This window comes from Alosa pseudoharengus, unplaced genomic scaffold, assembly GCF_046254945.1.
Source record: "Alosa pseudoharengus isolate Yale_2024_CS ecotype anadromous, Long Island Sound unplaced genomic scaffold, YU_APseudo_1.1 YU_APseudo_1.1_scf_5, whole genome shotgun sequence".
NCBI lineage: Eukaryota > Metazoa > Chordata > Actinopteri > Clupeiformes > Clupeidae > Alosa > Alosa pseudoharengus.
The window spans coordinates 35,728,781-35,743,239 of NW_027468837.1; the positions used below are offsets into that span (position 1 = coordinate 35,728,781).

At 40.6% G+C, this 14,459-nt stretch overlaps 2 protein-coding genes across 2 annotated transcripts; one reads left to right on the forward strand and one right to left on the reverse strand.

The window, feature by feature from the left end:
• Window positions 1-53: 53 nt before the first annotated feature.
• On the reverse strand, window positions 54-2,870 carry snrpc (small nuclear ribonucleoprotein polypeptide C). The gene is made up of 6 exons (XM_076267564.1): window positions 2,790-2,870; window positions 2,201-2,243; window positions 1,846-1,954; window positions 1,625-1,714; window positions 1,070-1,174; window positions 54-521 (listed from the first exon to the last, which is right to left on the reverse strand). Exons 1-6 carry the CDS (start codon window positions 2,795-2,797, stop codon window positions 397-399), a joined length of 480 nt encoding a protein of 159 aa, XP_076123679.1. The 5' UTR covers window positions 2,798-2,870; the 3' UTR covers window positions 54-396.
• A 7,136-nt stretch (window positions 2,871-10,006) lies between these two features.
• On the forward strand, window positions 10,007-14,420 carry LOC143104243 (SAM pointed domain-containing Ets transcription factor-like). The gene is made up of 5 exons (XM_076268213.1): window positions 10,007-10,532; window positions 11,534-11,731; window positions 12,582-12,629; window positions 12,769-12,906; window positions 13,558-14,420. The coding sequence occupies exons 1-5, from the start codon at window positions 10,031-10,033 to the stop codon at window positions 13,734-13,736; spliced, it is 1,065 nt and encodes a 354-aa protein (XP_076124328.1). The 5' UTR covers window positions 10,007-10,030; the 3' UTR covers window positions 13,737-14,420.
• Window positions 14,421-14,459: the final 39 nt, after the last annotated feature.

A 14,459-nucleotide genomic window follows, 5' to 3' on the forward strand; every position in this document is an offset into this window, starting at 1 on the left:
TGCATATTAAACATCAGTCCTAAGGAGTTCTAGATACAAACCAAGATGAATCATATGTTAGCATGTTTTTTTTCTAAAATTTTATTCCATAAAATGTCAACATACAATAGTTTACAAAAAAAAGCAAATGGAAAACAGAAATCTACAGGCGCAAATCATCATCATAAGCACCAGTGCCATCAATAGACATGAGATACATTTTTTGGCCAACTGTGAATTAAAATCAATAAATCTAAATAAAAACAAAATGGGGGAAAGCAGTCCTCCATAATCTCACAGCCCACCAACAAAATGTTTTATCCACAATTCTACATGCATGACTTTGAGCAATGGCATTATCTGAATTATGGGGGACAGTGGGGAAAGGATGTGTCCTCGAGGAGTTGAAGTTTGTTCTTATCTGTCTGGCCGCACCATGCCCGGTCTGACTTGAAGCATCATGGGGCGGGCAGGAGGACGCATCATATGAGGCCCAGGCATCATCTGCATGTGTCCACCCATGGGGGGTCGCATACCAGGACCTGTTAAACAGGCAGTATGAGGTTTGTTAAAGACAAGATTCAAAATGTATTATTTGTCATATGCATAATTGTACAGGTACAATAGCAGTGAAATGTGGGTTGCGACCACTCCTGGCTGAACCTCATCATTCAAGCACAGAGATAAAAATCATATAGACTTAGGATAATAGGCCTAGTAAATATACATAATTACCATACATGCATATGACTACACAGAATAAAAACTCCACAATTATTAGCTGACACAGAACCACATCCTTCAATTAAACTTGGTGCAACAACCTCTGCCATATGCGACAAAAACAGCACCGCTGCACTCTGAACCCCATTACTTTCCATGGCTTGCGCGGTGCAAGAACGGTTTGCCACTGTGTCGCTCAGTGAGCTCTCGTGTTGTTGAACTTATACCATGGCGCACTGTTGCTACTTCTATTTTGCACTGAACCCAACAGCAAGTGCAGCGCAGCCCACCTATATGAAGCCTCTTTTACTGTACACAGTGATTGGCTAGGTGTTCATTTCCACAAATCTGCCATATGGCCACTGACCTGGTCCTCCTGGCATCATTCCGTGAGGAGGCGGACCCATCATGGGCATCATGGGAGGCCCACCCATCGGGGGAGCGGGTAGCATGCCAGGTCGGGGGGGTCCACCTGAGAGGAGGGAGAGATAAGGGTCAGTGTGATGATGCATCTCCAGTGTCCATCACAGTACTTTCCCTTTTCCCGAATAAAAAATATCTTTCCAAACCAATTATTCTAAGATGTCTACTTATAAGAAGTGTTTTTGATAGGGATTTGGTTTTGAAACTTCAATATTTTTGTACAGTCTCAAATTAATAGGTATATTACTATAAGCAAAACCAAAGATCCTTGATTACTAGCTCCGCTTAAACCCTCTCTGGCAAAACTTCCATACTTTTCCAGGTCTAAGAAACAGTAACTCAAAATTCCATCATTGTCCTAACTTTCCAGGCCTGTGCAGGCACCCTGTCCTCATGTTTCATTAATGCCACTGACAGGAGATGTGACCACATCTTCACATCTGGTTTGACAATGCTGAAAACACTGGACTTTTCAGTAAGGGGAGATGAGGGGACTCACTAATGTTTGGATGAGGAAGCAGCGAGCCACCAGGTGGAGGTGCTCCTGGGAACGGCGTGGGTGGGATCTTTCCTTGCTGAAATGCAGCAGCTGAAGAAGAAAGCAGTTAATCAACATGAGACGAGGTTTCAACAGACTTTTACAAAATGCATAGTCAACAGCAATCATTAATTCTTTTGACCAATGGGGGAGAAATCAGTTGAGAAATGCACCCAACTCACTTGTTTTATCAATAAGACTCTGTGCTTGCTCCTCCATCCATTTCTGATAGTAGTCCTTAACATTTTCTTTATGTTTGCGTCCGCTGCAGTGGGTCTTCCGCACTGACGGCTGTCGAAGGCAAGATCATTTTATCCATATAAATCATGTAAACGTTAAAGCTCCGTGCCATTACAAGGACACTACATCAATACAACTTGCATGGCCTTCGAAATGTAGGGAAACAACTTCAGATTCTCGTTTGAAACTATAACCAGATCATTATATAACTAGATTTAGTAACAAGAAAAGCAAAACGTCCCACTAGTTTAGGCGACTACATTCAGGGTAAAAGGAGAAGACCATAACTTAACTTACCGAATCGTGGGTGAGATATGTATCACAGTAGTCACAGTAAAACCTTGGATAAAAAAGAAATACCAAAGACTAGTTAGTTGACTAATTGTTAATTGAATTGAGGTGTGTACACTGCAAGTTTGGCTTAAGCACTAGGTAGAAATAACTTCTGCATTTCCATAACTACAACATGTTAATCACGAAACAAATGGAAACGAGTGTTTACAACTAAAGTTAAATCGGGATGTCGTGAAGTTCTCCGACAGACTGTTAGCAATAGCCAATTCAGCTAAAGTTATGCTAAAAAAAATCATCCTGATACCAGTGCACTTGTATTAACCTTATAATAGAATTAAAAACGGCTGAGGTGAAACACATAATTTGACCGAACTGATCTATCCACTGTAAAAAAAACCTTTTTGCTCAATTAGTTCGCTAACGTTAGCAAACACCATTATGTTACAGACCAAACGCTAGCTAAGTAACATCACGTTCACCTATCGCCTCGGCAGCTTACAATGTTCTCTACGGCGCCATACAAATGTGTATCATAATGAAACATATACACTTGTTCATGAACACACATGATTTTTAAATAAAATATACATACTTGGGCATTTTCCACACCTCCACACGTTGCCACAGCTAGCTAGCTAGCTAAATGAATAACCGGTTGTAGTGTCCTTCTTCTCTTCTCTTGTTCTGTAATGTGACAACAACAGATAGGCACATTATCGCCGCCTATCAAGGTGGAGTGTTCATGCGCAAACATTGGATGTGGATTTATGTACCTTCCACAGGTTCAATGTTCTGCCATAAAAATCCTTAATAGTCTGTGGATAAATTATAATACCAGGGAGGGTTGAGGAAGCACAAGGATCTTTGATAATACAACATTAAATAGGCCTGTGAAGCTAAATTAAGCTAACATGTTGCCCTCCATCCTCTCAGTCTCTATGTTTTATTCTCAAATAGGCTAATATTCTGCTTTTCTCTCTCTCTCTAGCCTAGTAGTGCCTTGACCAACTTCTCCCTACAATATTCATCTTTATGTAGAGACAAAAGTAAACGCATACGAATCAGTGTGCTCTTAAATACACAGTCAAAAAGACTACCATTTGTACCACTGTAATATTTATGTATTATCATTTGCCTTTTAGGATATTCATGACCTCCATGTAAGCAAGCATGTTGTTCAGGTTTGGGCTTTGGAACTATTTTGTTATTTACTCAAAATGTTTGGTCTTATATGCAACCCCAAATCAGAAAAAGTTAGAATGTGTGTAAAATGTGAATAAAAACAGAATGTTATAATTTGCACATCTTGCCAAAAGGACACAGACAACATATCAAATGTTGATATTTCATGGAAAATATATGTTCATTTTCATTTTGATACCAGCAACACGTTTCAAAAAAAGAAAACAAAAGGAGGAATGTTTCACAACTAATTAGGGTAACTGGCAACATGATTGGGTATGAAAAAGAGCATCCCAGGGAGGCAAAGTCTCTTAGAAGTAAAGATGTAGGGGTATTCATCACTCTGTGTAAACCTGTGTGGACAAACGATGAAACAATGTCATTTTAATGCTTCTTAACATGAAATTGTGAAGTATTTGGGGAGTTCATCATCTCCAGTGGGCTACATCATTAAAATATTCAGAGAATCCAGATACATTTTTGCAAACAGGGGATAGAGCTGAAAAACAATATTGGATGGCGTGGTCTTTTGGACATAATATGGCACTGCATTAAAACCAGACCTGTTTCTTTGAAGAAAATCATTGTATGGGCTCAGGAAAACCTCTGATAACTATTGCCTATATGAGCACAGTTTGATACACAATTCAGAAATGCTATAGTGTAAACTTTACCATGTAACAGCCAAAATTGTATTTAGCCATGATACAGAAATACCACCGTCTTATTTGGGCCTGAGTTTGTTTAAAATGGACTGAGGTAATGTGGAAAAGGGTCCTGTGGTTAGACCAATCAAAATTTGTAATTCTTTTTGGAAATCACAGAGTCATATGGGCTAAAAAGGAGAGGGCCTATCCATCCAACCTATCCAACTTGTTTTAGTGCTCAGTTCGAAACCCAACATCGGACAGTGTAGAGGTGCATTAGTGCCTACAGCATGGGTATCTTGCACATCTGGCAAGGCACAATCAATTCTGAATAATGTATACATGTTTTGAGCAACATATACCATCCAGGCAGTGTTTTTTATAGGGAAGACCTCGAGCATTTCAGGAAAACAATGCCAAAATGAATTCTGCACACATTTAAACAGTATTTCTCCATAGAGGAAGAGTCCAAATGGCCTGTCTGCAGTCCAGACTTGTCAAATTAAGTGCATCATGGAATGAAAAACATGATTAAGAATACCTTATGGGTCATTCCACGAAATCGGTGCCTTTTCAACTTTAAAAATGTGAAAAATATAATTGTTTTAAACTGATTTTTTTCAATGACCATTTAATTAACACATCTTAACATGACAAGAAATTGTGTTGGGCCATCTCAAGCTATGCATTTTTTTTTTACCATTCACTTATTACATAGAATATTGTAGGATAGTAACAGGACTGATGGTAACAGGACTGATGATTTCATGCTAAATTGCTCATTTCTAGCTAACAAGGTCAAGGTTAGGAAGGCACATGGTATGTAATCTGAAAGGTTATTACTTCTAGATATTGGTAATATCAGTATTGCTAAATAATTGTTTATGTATACACTTTAAAAAATGGTAACAGGACTGATGTTGTATGCTTGCCCCTCTCTCATAACCCTGATAAAACATGAAAAATAGGACATTTAAGAAGAGAGAAAGTTACCCTTTCTTACACTGTGGAATCTGCTTCTTCTAAATGATGTCACTTCCTTGAAATTATGTCACTTCTAGTTTGTACCATTATTTTATAGGGGGTTTTGGTGAAAGTAACAGGACTGAGATGAAATTAAGGGACAATGAGAAATTACTTATATTTTCTAAGAAAACATATCTATTTATGTCAAAATCATTGCTTAACAATGAGATTTCACTTAAGACAATATAAAACTGTGAAAATTGTATCATTTTACCAACATTTTACAACTGAGAAGTGCTGTTGAAAAAGAAAAAACATAGCGTGGGACAGGCCAAAATCAACCAAAATCCTTACCCATAGCATATATTTATGTGATTTTAATCATTTTAACTTGTATTTTATTGGGTTTACTTGGTCTTATATTGATGCATATGATCTATAGTAACATTATGTTTTTTAAATTACACATTTATTTGTTGTTAAAGCAACTTTAGAACTGATTATATGTTGTGGGACGCAAAAGGCACCGATTCGGTGGAATGAGCAACTGAAATCCTATATAGGAATGGGACAACATTTAATTATCAAAACTCTAGCAACTGGTCTTCTCAGTTCCTAAATATTTACAGAATTTTTTTAAATGAAAGTGAAAATAAAAAGGTGAAGCAGCACAGTGGTAAACTTTCCCTGTCCCAACTTTTTTTGAAACATGTTGCTGGCATCAAATTCAAAATGATCTTTCCATGAAATAGTCAAAATGTTCATTTCCAACCTTTTTTGTGTTGTCTATGTCCTTTTTGCTGCTAAATATGGGTTTATAAGATGTGTATATTATCACATTCTGTTTTATTTGCATTTTACACAACGTCCCAATGTTTTCTGATTTGGGGCTGTACAAAATAATCTTTTATGTGTTTCCTGTTCCAGAAAATGGGCATCTCTAGTGGTTGTTAAGGGGGCATGATAAACAAAGACTGTATGACCTGGTCACACAGCAGCCCAATATTTACTTAAGTAAATGAGAGCTTCTTATAAATATAACGCCATAGTCAATGGAGCAGACATTCCTTCACACACAGTCACTTGGGTACTGGTACACACCCAGAGCAGGTGTATTAGGGCAGAAACCCTTTCACCTCTACAGCAGAGCGTTGTGACAGAGATCAGTCATTCTGGGAGACTGGCTTGTAAATGTCTTGAATTTCAGGAAATTACTCAAGGAAGCTTGGCAGCACAAATAGCAGCTTGCTGATTCTTGCTTAGCTGTGTCATTAATCTGGGAAGAACTGGTGGAGGGTCTTCACTGCCAGTCTACAGCGGACGAGGTCCTGTAGCCATTGGAAACTAATCAGCACTGGATCCACAAGTCACCAGTGAGGTATGGGCCTTCAGCACATCAGTTATGATTTCTGAATAACAAATGCCTCTCTCTCTCTCTCTCTCTCTCTCTCTCTCTCTCTCTCTCTCTCTCTCTCTCTCTCTCTCTCTTTCTTGCATTATAAAGTCATACCATGCTAATATAATTGAGATAAGTCTACTTGAAAGTAGGAAAAATAAGGTCAGAGTGACATTTGGTGTCTTCTTCCCATTTTATCCTTTTAAAAAATTGTCTCATGTTGCATAACACAATAAGCCTACTGAGCTCAGATATGTCCCGAAAATGTGTTTAACTCTTTATATAAACAAACATGAAAATGACATCATCAAAGATGTGGCCTAACAAATATAAATTTCAATGAATCGAGACTTAAAATATGGGAATTGATCCAAGTGAAAGTACTCAATATTTCAGATGGCATGGCTTACTGGTTTACATTTCTTTACAGCATTCATCGACCACTGAGAGACCAGACGGTCTTTTTTTGGCTTTAAATTCTTAATCTTTAGTCACTTTCTTGAGCTCTAAACTCTCTTTACTTAATGAAAGTTTTAGGAGAAGAACTTATGCAGACATGGTGACCCACACTATCATGTTGGTTTAGCAATAGACTGATTAATGAGCAGTACAGTAGGAAGAGTTACAGACGGACTGTTCAGTAAGGCTGCTAAACCTTCATTGTGAGGGGGTAGAGTTAAAGCATTGCAAAACATTTTTTCCAGGAACTGAAAACAATAATTTTTATTTCGGTTCGTTCTGAGCAAAAACGTTATTCCCGTTCCAGTGTTCCAAGGCCTCTCCTCTAAATGGTAACTGGTTAGAACGTTATAGAAGAGCGGTTAATAATGTTCCTCTAAAAACATTTTTACAAGCATTGCCTTTACAAATTGATTTATGGCAGGTGGCACAATAGCCTAAGCTTTTTCTGCACAATAGCCATAATGCTTAAATTAAAGTATAGATATCAAGGCTAACTGTTAAAAGAACTGTGCCTGAATTCAGAGATTTGAAAGGCAATTGATCTATATGAGATCCTCAAAGAGGTGTGATAGCCTAACTTCAGGCACAGAAAATGTCCTTGCTTTAAGCCCTGTTAAATAGACTAACCTATGTGTGTTGCTACCAACTGCATGACACTAGGCCTAGATCTTTTCTTAGTGTCTCTGGTATGTTATTTCACACAATGCTCAGTAATAGGCTACAAATTTGGAAAAGGCTGTCAGATAGTGTTTGATATGAAAATCCATTTCATCAACTCATAGTAGGCCAAGCCTGTTATTCAGGGGAGACACTGATTCATAAAATCTGACTAAATCTATCCTATAGGGGAACACTGTGTGGGCAGGTGACTTTCCAAGCTTATGGACTTTTGAATATTATTCAAAGAAAGGTTAATTGGAACGATAAATACTGTTGTTAACTGGCTATCTAAAATTGAACACAGTGTTTTCACTCTGGATCAAGTGAAATTGGTTTTGTTCCCGTTTTGGGTTAAGTTCATCCACAATGTTTTGTTCGTTTCCGATTTTCATTTTTGTTCTTTGAATCGTTTAATCCCTGCTTTTTTCTGTAAAACTACACAATCCACACAATTTGTTTCCCTTATATGATTTATGCAAATATAATTTCAGACAACAGGGATATCCTCACTTGAGAGTAGCCAGACCTCTTGGTGCCACTTCTTTTTTTAAATGGGGGAGTTTCTGGAACATTCTTACAATGAATGGGATGAACAATCCCGTAAATGTTGCCGTTTCCTAATTCTCCTGAAATGAGCCCTGAAGTCTTCAGCAAACTCATTTGGAGATCAGTGGAGCTTTAAATCCTTTCGCTAAGGGGGCATGTTTGCGCCCCGCTCTAAAGCCTCCTCTCTGCTGGAAATAAACTAAATTTGCCAGGGTAATGGACTTAGCGCAAGCTGTTGCAGGGGGTGTGTGGGGTTGGGGGTGTGAGTGGACACACATCTCCTCTAATCTGACCCCCAGTAAATGCAGAGGCCGTGGATGGCCCGGGACCTTTCATGGGGAATCAGGAGATGAAAGTGAGAATGTGGAAAGGACTGCTCGAGGGAGGGAGGACAAACAGAACGTGAGGCGATGAGGCTCTTTCAGACTCTCTGGGAGTCAGTCTGTATGGATAACTTCATTTGCTTTGCTTTGGCCACACAGCAGACCCCTTAAAGCCCTTTGCCTTCCACTATGTTATGAGGAAGAGATCCAAGCCACGCTGACAATCATCTGAAAGAAGGCACACCCTGTGTTGTGTTCAAGCCCAAGTCAGCACAGCAAGTAAATAGTGATACATGATAGTGCTATAGCTTTCAGCTGCTCTCTCAAGGTGTGGTGCTGTCGTAAGATTTTATGAATGGCAGGGATGCATGCTGTGACCAAACAAATCCCAGAACATCTTCCGGAACATGTGCAAAGCGATGACTCTACACAGCCTCCATCGTTCTCCATCTGTGTGTGTCCATACCCCGGGAGAACTGTAATCAGCCAGTCAATTACACACACACACACATGCACACACACAGACACACACACACACACACACATACACACACACATGCACACACATACACAGTGTCTGTTAATTACTGCCTTCAGCATGATTAGAAGATTGTCTCAGATAAAATCTGAGTTTTTAGCTATAATGTCACCTGTGTTGGCCTGGCCCATTACATGGGAGACTGAATGGAAGTATTTTTCCTCGTCTGTGGTGGACTGTCCTCCAAAGGTGCCGATGTCAAGCTGCGTTTGAATTGAGCGCCATCATCGTGCTCACCTCCATTATTAAAAACTCACGCTGACAAAGACCAGGGGAGAGAGCCGACTCTTTCAAAAAGCCCGAGTGAGGCGTCGCGTTGTCACTTACCTCTGCGTCACACCCTATTCTGGAGTACTGACCCACAATTAAGTGACTCAGGGAAATCCAGTTTGCTTCATGCCAGCCGCTGTTGCACCGTGACTCCCTCAGACCCACAAACCCCAGACTCACACCCACAGACCCCTCAAATACAGCCCTCTCCAGGCCCTTTATACCAGTGCTCACCGGCGCTTGGAGACGACTACACTGGGCATGGTGAACTCTTTGGTATGTGTCAGCTCAGCATCAGTGCAGGTTATGTAAAAGGTAGTGTAAATATTTTTTCCCCAGTCTATTGCTTTGCTAAATGTGTTCCTAGATATTGGTGGTGATCATGAAATTATTTTCTTTTAAATAAAGTGGGAACGTTTTCATCAGAAGAATACAGTCGATATGATAACTTGTGAACTTTCTTAAACATTTTTTGGTGTTGAAAAGTGTTGAAAAAACAAGTCAAACTGAATGGGTGGTACAAATGTAAGATAATTAACTTTTACACAGTAGACAGACAAACACTGAGATCATACATGGGTGTAATCTATTAATTATTAATTATTCTAACAACGTTGACCTGAATTCTTAACTTTTACACTACAGCTGCTGAGCATCTTTATCTGACATGTAGTAGAAGGCACTCATTGCAGTACTTTCAAATTAGTTTTACAAGGTTAAGGTACTAATCATTGTAACTCACACAAACCTCAGTCTTATTTTAAACTTTGAAGTTATTGCTCACAGACTGTATTTGCTTGACCTAACTGAGACAGAATTAAACAAATGAACTGAATATGAGTTATGTTTTTGTCACTTTCTTTTTCAATCACTGGCTGTCTGGGGGATGTAGACATGGCAAGCCCAAGGGAGAGCCAGGCGGAGACCACTGTTTGCCCAGCTGATGTGACCCTCACAGGGAGCCCCGAGACCATCAGCGTGAAGGCAGAGAGCGGGTCGCCTGACATCACTGAGCCCTGGAGCCTGAACGTGTCGGAGCGCAGCCTTCAGGTCCTCTATCTCCCCAGCTTTGACATTCTGCCTATCGATGAGACCACCTGGCTGGAACGGGTCAGGGAACCCTCCCCTACCCCCACCCCAAGCCCTGAGGTCGCTTCAGCCTCCCCGACACGCTGTGCGGGGGAGCCAGAGCAGTGTCCCCAGATCCACAGCTCAGCCCTGGTGGTTCCAGCCATGCCAGTGGGGCAGGACGAGGAGCGCTCCTTGGAGCAGATGCAGACCCTGGTTGTGGAGGAGGTGTTGAAGGACATTGAGACGGCCTGCAAGTTGCTCAACATCACACCAGGTGAGCACCAACCTACAGAGAGACACTACATATATTCACTCAGCTTTATCTGCAGTTACCATAATCTCTCTTGTATAGTCCCATTCATCTCACGCATCTGTGACAGCATGCATGTCTACTGAATACTACTTACTGCTAAATACTTGCTAATCCCTAAGGTGAAATATTAAGTTAAAATATATTTTTTCATTTTAATAAATATACATTTTTTAGATGTGTTATGGTGCTCCTTCTTGTCACCATTCACCACAAAGAGACATTGTGAGAGAGTTGTGGACAACCAAAAATATTACCACCTACTAATACTCTGAGATGTATTCACAAAGTAAATTCAAGCCAAGTGAAAAGCTGTAATACCTAATAGCTGCCATCCCATGGCCTTGGACTAAAGGGTGGGCCTGTGATGCACCATAACTCAAGCGGGGTAAACACTGAGCAAGCCGAGCCTCACGCTTAGCATATGCTCCATGTGTCTCTGTGCATGCATGTGTACTTGCGTGCGTGTGTGTGTGTGTGTGTTATGGCAAATTGCCCTGGGTGAAGACCGGTGTGTGCCACGCCGCCCTGTGCAAACAAATGATAGACTCCTTTCTGTGCCTACTCTTTTCACCTTGTATAACCTGCTTTATAAGCAAAGTTATGACTGAAAGTAGCATACAGTACACTGTTTAAACACTGTAATCATAAGTAGCCTGAAGTGGTGGTGGACTGCTAAGATGTACAGTATGAACATTAATCGTTGACACAACAATTTTAGGAAACAGTTGACTAACCTCTTTATTCGACTGTTTATTTTCTTGATTTTATTGACTGAACAGGTAAATTCAACAAGAGAAGTTACAGCCTTGTGACCATAAAAAAATGATCTGGTCTTTAACTTAATTAACCCTGCTCCCTTTTTGCTCTGTTTACTCAGATATCTTAAACAATCATGGTGTACATTAAACGTTACCAAAATGTCTTGGGTGTAACGCGTGAACACCAATCTGGTCCGTCCTCAGATCCAGTGGACTGGAACGCTGGGAACGTCCAGAAGTGGCTGCTGTGGACGGAGCACCTGTACAAGCTGCCTTCCGTGGGCAAGGCCTTCCAGCAGCTGGACGGCAAAGACCTGTGTGCCATGAGTCAGGAGGACTTCCATAAACTGTGCCCCGAGTACAGCAGCACACTGCACGCCCACCTGGACATATGGAAATCAGGTACAGCACAGCAGAGGTGTGGGGGTGCAGGGAAAAAAGCTTGCTGATTTAATCCATTAATTCAATATACACTTTAATTCAGGGGCGCTGCTACAATTTGGGCCCTATGATAGACAATAATTCTGGGGCCCCCCATAATAATTTGGGGCCTCACTGGGGGCCCCTTGTCAGTGCTGCATCCCCATCCCCCCCCCCCCCGGTGTCGGGGGGAAATGTTGCTGATTTAATCCATTTACACTTCATTTCAGACTGAAAGAAATTAGAATGATGATTTGTGTAAGACTTGCACTTCAGGCCCATTCACTCCATTTTGTGACCTTTGGAGCTACAGTACTTACAGTCACTGCATTTCCACCTGACACTGTATATGTGTGCTCATTGTCCACACTGTCTCCATTGTGATTAATTTGTGTCCCACTTGCAACATGCACACAATGCAGTTTCAAAGCAACTGCATTGATTGCATATCTTGTATCATTTATCAAAAGTTGTTGTGGTGCATTGACACATTAGTTTAATCTGACTGGCTCACCGTAGCTTTGAGTTAATATGTGCTGCGCAAGCTCTAAATAGCCTATATGTATGTATGCGTGAGTGCTGTGTCAACATCATTGTTAGTAAAGCCTTTAAATGCGTGCAGCCATCCCATTTATGGAAGTACACCACAGTTGTTAATTAATACTGCCTTCAGAGGTGGTGTAGTTGATTAAGTTTCATCAGCCACAGCATGTACTGTATGTGCGCTGTATTTGTTCATCAAAGCATCACTTTCAGGCTAGGTCTAAACATTTTGTAAGATCACTTTCCCCATCTAGTCATTGTTAAATATCAGCTTTTTGTTCTCTTCCAGCTGCTTGGATGCACGGAAGATGTTCAGTGACTGAAAGACCAACACCAGGTAGGCCCTTTTCTACCATACAGTCACATTATCGCATCACAGAATGATAATGCTGACTCATTAATTCAGCTCCGCTATGAATATTAATCGCAACAATGCGCAGCCTGGTGGAGTCTAAGGCCTTGTCTGTGCTGTGCAGCAGCAGGTCAGGACGCGTGGCCGGAGGCGGACTCTTCCTGCTCTGGCCAGCCCGTGCACCTGTGGCAGTTTCTCCGGGAGCTGCTGCTCAAGCCCCACAACTACAGCCGCTACATCCGCTGGCTCAATAAGGACAAAGGTAAGCAGCCCAGCGCCTGGCTATTAAGCTGATAGTACACAAGGCACTGTTGCTGAGAAATGTTCCTTGTTGTTCTGATACATTCCCGTTTTAGGCAACTTCTTATTCCTTGAGAATTTTAATCACCAGTAGGCAAATTATCAGTATTGTCCAATCCAAGAACACATTGAACTGGTTATGTGGTTGCCCAGCAACATTGTTCAAAAACGTTGTCCCATGTATCATCATCACCTGCAGTGTTATGGATGTACTTTCTACTAATTTCACTGATAATGTCCCAGTTAAGTGTTAAGATGGCATGTTTTGATGCAAATAGCTTTCATTCAATCAACTTTTTCAATTAAATGTCATTGCCATGTTAGTATCGATACAGACACCATCCCATTTTCAGATGCAAACTGCAATTTGGTCAATAGTAATAATGAACTAACTCCTAGGATTTACTTTCTTATATTTAGCATATAGGCTAAATTAAGTTAACAGACCCAAGTTTTTTTATTTAGCTACATCTGTCATTATCTATATGACTTTCCAAGAAAATAATCGTTCAGCATTCATAGAAAATAGTGGAATGCCTTCTTTGTGGAATCATGGGTATATTCAGTAAACATGTGTGATGTTGTTTTACCTCCCCTTCTCTGGCACCACCAGGAATCTTCAAAATCGAAGACTCTGCTCAGGTGGCTCGTCTGTGGGGTCAGAGGAAGAACCGGCCAGCGATGAACTACGACAAGCTTAGTCGCTCCATCAGGCAATACTACAAGAAGGGTATAATACGCAAGCCGGACATGTCCCAAAGACTGGTCTATCAGTTCGTCAACCAGGTGTGAGTGTATCACAGGCAGCAGGCTCTCGCCCTGTCTGGAGATGGAGGAGGGAGGAGGTGATGCGTCCACTGGCCCCTGAGTCTGAGTCCATTCCTGAGAGACTAACTATATGAACCACAGGAAAATAAACTCAGCCTGGACTGGCACGTACAGCTGATTTTATTATTTTTTCTTTGTATTTTGTATCTGTTTTTTCTCAAAAATTATTTATTTTTTTAATATCGTAGTCAAATGACAAAGTTTTTTTTTTTTTTACACAAGCAGCAGAAAGCATGGTTTAAAAATGATATTTTGATATAGTGACAGAAGATGATGACAGAAGAGATGACCTAATGTCCAGTCCTTGGAAGGTAGTGAGCACTAGTCTAGTGCCAGGATACTCATCAGGGCAGCAAAAACTTGTGCAGTTGTGTTCTTTCAAGTCAACTCAACGTAGTTGATTACACCATTAAGCGTTATTGGGAGGACAGAAAAGAGCCCGTGCCCTGTTTTACTCTCACATTCCCACTATATGACTTTGTACAACAATTGCCTAATTTGTTTAGGCTCATACAGTAGATCTATAAAGCTATTTTATTAATAGTCTTGTTCTAGATAGAATCTTGTCTATTTAGATACCTTGAGTATTAGTTACAGTTTGCTTACTTCTGTGAACAAGAGCAGAAAATTAAAATATCAAAAAACCTATTTGCTTTTCTTCAGTTTGTATATTTCTTCATAAAGGGA

What these genes read in the sequence shown, in the direction of transcription:
- LOC143104243 (XM_076268213.1), top strand. Translation starts at nt 10,031, where the DNA reads ATGTTTTTGTCACTTTCTTTTTCAATCACTGGCTGTCTGGGGGATGTA. An exon ending in GTTGCTCAACATCACACCAG is followed by an intron (nt 10,533 to 11,533) that starts GTGAGCACCAAC and finishes GTCCGTCCTCAG; the next exon opens with ATCCAGTGGACTGGAACGCT. An exon ending in CTGGCTCAATAAGGACAAAG is followed by an intron (nt 12,907 to 13,557) that starts GTAAGCAGCCCA and finishes TGGCACCACCAG; the next exon opens with GAATCTTCAAAATCGAAGAC.
- snrpc (XM_076267564.1), bottom strand. An exon ending in GCTTCCTCATCCAAACATTA is followed by an intron (nt 1,175 to 1,624) that starts GTGAGTCCCCTC and finishes CCCTCCTCTCAG; the next exon opens with GTGGACCCCCCCGACCTGGC. An exon ending in AATGATGCCAGGAGGACCAG is followed by an intron (nt 522 to 1,069) that starts GTCAGTGGCCAT and finishes CCTGTTTAACAG; the next exon opens with GTCCTGGTATGCGACCCCCC.